The sequence below is a fragment of the Dasypus novemcinctus genome, chromosome 10, assembly GCF_030445035.2.
Source record: "Dasypus novemcinctus isolate mDasNov1 chromosome 10, mDasNov1.1.hap2, whole genome shotgun sequence".
NCBI classification, from domain to species: Eukaryota; Metazoa; Chordata; class Mammalia; order Cingulata; family Dasypodidae; genus Dasypus; species Dasypus novemcinctus.
In genome coordinates, this window is record NC_080682.1 from 92,786,652 (window position 1) to 92,789,580 (window position 2,929).

General features: G+C 37.1%; 1 protein-coding gene across 1 annotated transcript; it reads right to left on the reverse strand.

Moving 5' to 3' along the window:
* Positions 1–1,292: 1,292 nt before the first annotated feature.
* Positions 1,293–2,258, reverse strand: LOC101420766 (olfactory receptor 52N4-like). Its single transcript, XM_004455019.1, has one exon. The coding sequence runs from the start codon at positions 2,256–2,258 to the stop codon at positions 1,293–1,295; it is 966 nt and encodes a 321-aa protein (XP_004455076.1).
* Positions 2,259–2,929: the final 671 nt, after the last annotated feature.

The window sequence follows — 2,929 nt, forward strand, 5'->3', positions numbered from 1 at the left end:
ATAAATGAATTACATTCATTATACCTGAGAAGTAGTGTTAGGTGAAAATAGAAAATGACCTTTTCAATTTGTCTACACAAAGGTAGAGGTGAAACTGAAAAAAGCATCAGGAAGAGTGGTTTGGGGTGATGAAAGTGGAGAAAGTGAATACTGACAATTTGTTATCTGAAGTTTTGCCTTTTTTTAAATACAGAAATGGCTGGTAAGTGGAGGTTAATGATATTTGGAGGAGTGGATTGTTTTTTAAGCAGGATCGTAAAATGAGAAATAGATGACATCTCAAAATGATTAGATGCAACTTAATGATTATACTTAAACTTAACTGGGGGAAACTGTGTATTCTTATTTGTTGGACAGGGAGGGACTGAAATTTTTACATAGGAAGTTTTCTCTATATTATTGTTTAATTCTTGGCAGGATTTCTTTGACGTTAATAGAAACATCTTCAGTCTCTCTCCTTGTTATTAATTTGCACAAACTTAAAAATTAAAGTGAATGCAGCACTAATTCCTTGAGTTTCATTTTCAAATGTAAAGAATATGAGAAATGTACCTTTTGCTCCCCCTTTGCCTGTGCTAATTACAGGTAATATTTATGATGATGATTTTTATATTTGGTTAGCATTTCTATCATTCTTTCTAAATGGACTGTTTTTTAAAGGCTATCTTAATAGTAAAATTTATATTCCACTAGTCTGTAGAAAGCAGTTTTGGGTAGGGTTAGGCTTCGGCACTTGTGGTTGGAAGACTAATTTATTTTCAAATTAAATACCTAGAAGCTGAAAACTCATTAGATGAATTACCTCTTGAGATATGCCCTAACTTCTCCATCAGGAAGACATCATTGAGAAAACCAAGGACCTCAGGTAATGATGAGAAAAATTTCATCAAGGAAAGTTAACAACTGCCTTTCAATCAGTGAATTCCAATTACTATTCGAAAATAAGGCAAAAATTATCTTGTCTTGATGACTGTAGATTATCTCCTTCTACTTCATATATTTCTCTTCATAACTCTCTTAGCTTACATAAGGATTTAGTCATGGGAAATTGGGTTAGTGATGACACCAGGTCTTCACAGAGGTGAGATGATATCAAATTCATAGAGTGTGTTGGCCATGCCTCTGATGTGGGGATTCTGAAGATGCTTAATGGAAAAGCATCACTCAACATCTTCCCTGTTATGCTCAAGATGGTACTTTTAGGAAGATATCATTACCTCCTGCCTAAATAGCAGGCAGAAGCATTCCTACCCTTCCCTTTCCTTCCTTCCCTTCCGTAACAAACGTCCTTTTCATGATTTGTGGGATTTGGAATCCTTAGTTCCTAAAAGGATTCTTAGGACACAGTCTCGTATCTGCTTGGTTTTCACTCCATAGACTACAGGGTTCATAGTGGGAGGCAGGAGTAGATAAAGATTTGCTACAAGGATGTGGCAAGATGGAGGGATAATGTGGCTTCCAAAGCGGTTATAAAAGAAGCAGAAGAAAGCTGGACTGTAGGAGAAAACAATGGCACAGATGTGTGCAGTGCAGGTGCTGAAGGCCTTCTGCCGAGCATCTGCTGATGAGAGGCTGACCACTGCCCGGAGGATCATGGTGTAAGAGACTGTGATGCACAGAATGTCAAAGCCCCCAATTAAGAGGGCAGCCATTAGGCCATAGATAACGTTGGCCATGATGTTCCCACAGGATAACTTGGCTACAGATAGCTGGTCACAGTAAGTATGGTGTATCATATTGCCTCTGCAATAAGGTAGACTTTTGGTAAGGAAAATCAAGGGAATGATGAGTAACACTGCTCTCAAAAAGGTGGCAAACCCAACCTTTGCAATAACAGGATCAGTGAGAATGGTGGAGTAGCGCAGAGGGTAGCAGATGGCCACGTAGCGGTCCAGGGCCATAAGCATGAGCACCCCAGACTCCATCCCTGTGAAGGTGTGGATAAAGAACATCTGAGCCAGGCATTCGTCAAAGCTGATTTCCTTCAGATGGAACCAGAAGATGCTGAGGGCTTTAGGGATTGAACTAGAGCACATGACAAGGTCCGTGAAGGAAAGCATGGCCAAGAAGTAGTACATGGGCCTGTGCAGAGAGTCTTCATAACGGATGAGGTAGAGAAGTCCACAATTCCCTACCATAGCTACAAAATACATGAAGCAGAATGGGAAGGAAATCCAGACATGCATGTCTTCCAGCCCTGGGACTCCATTCAGAATGAACGATGCTGGGGTCAGTTCTGTTTTATTCAAAATTAGCATGATCAGGCTGATGTAATCATTAAACCGTTTAAAGGTTTTTGGTTTTTTGATTTTTCTAGAGTGGAAAAAGAAGAAACATACTTCACTTGTGGTCTCTACTCTCTTAAATGGTACATTTTAATAGTACTCACATTCTTAAATACCAAAAGAAACATTGTTAAAGCCAATGATTTATGTTTGTTAATTCATTCAATTATCAATTCTTTCAACAAATACATTTTTGGCACTAACTATATCCCAGGATATATTACAGATATTATGAAATGATATAGATTCAGTTCTCATTGAAGTATAATCAGATATAATTATGATATTTTTGACAGCATTATTAAGGTGTCTTACTTAAATGTTAACTATATACATCTTCTTTTGAGTGTTTCTTAAAGACAAGTTCATTAACCACTTCACCATGATCCAACAATTATGATGAATATTATTTAATTGCTCTTGTTATTCTTAATTATCATGTCATATTTATTTTTACTATATATGAGGCACTGTTGAAAGCATTTTATAAACATTGATTTAGTCTTCGAAAGCTCTGAAAGTATGATCATTAAGCTTTACTCTATAAGTGAGTAAATGAAGGAATTATGTAAACGGGCTTCTTTATTTCTGCACTGTACATTTAACACCAAAACTGAGTCATCCTCTGACCATGTTTTAAAACT

Bases quoted from the DNA above. Each gene is read 5' to 3' on its own strand.
- LOC101420766 (XM_004455019.1), bottom strand. From the start codon at position 2,258: ATGCTAATTTTGAATAAAACAGAACTGACCCCAGCATCGTTCATTCTG.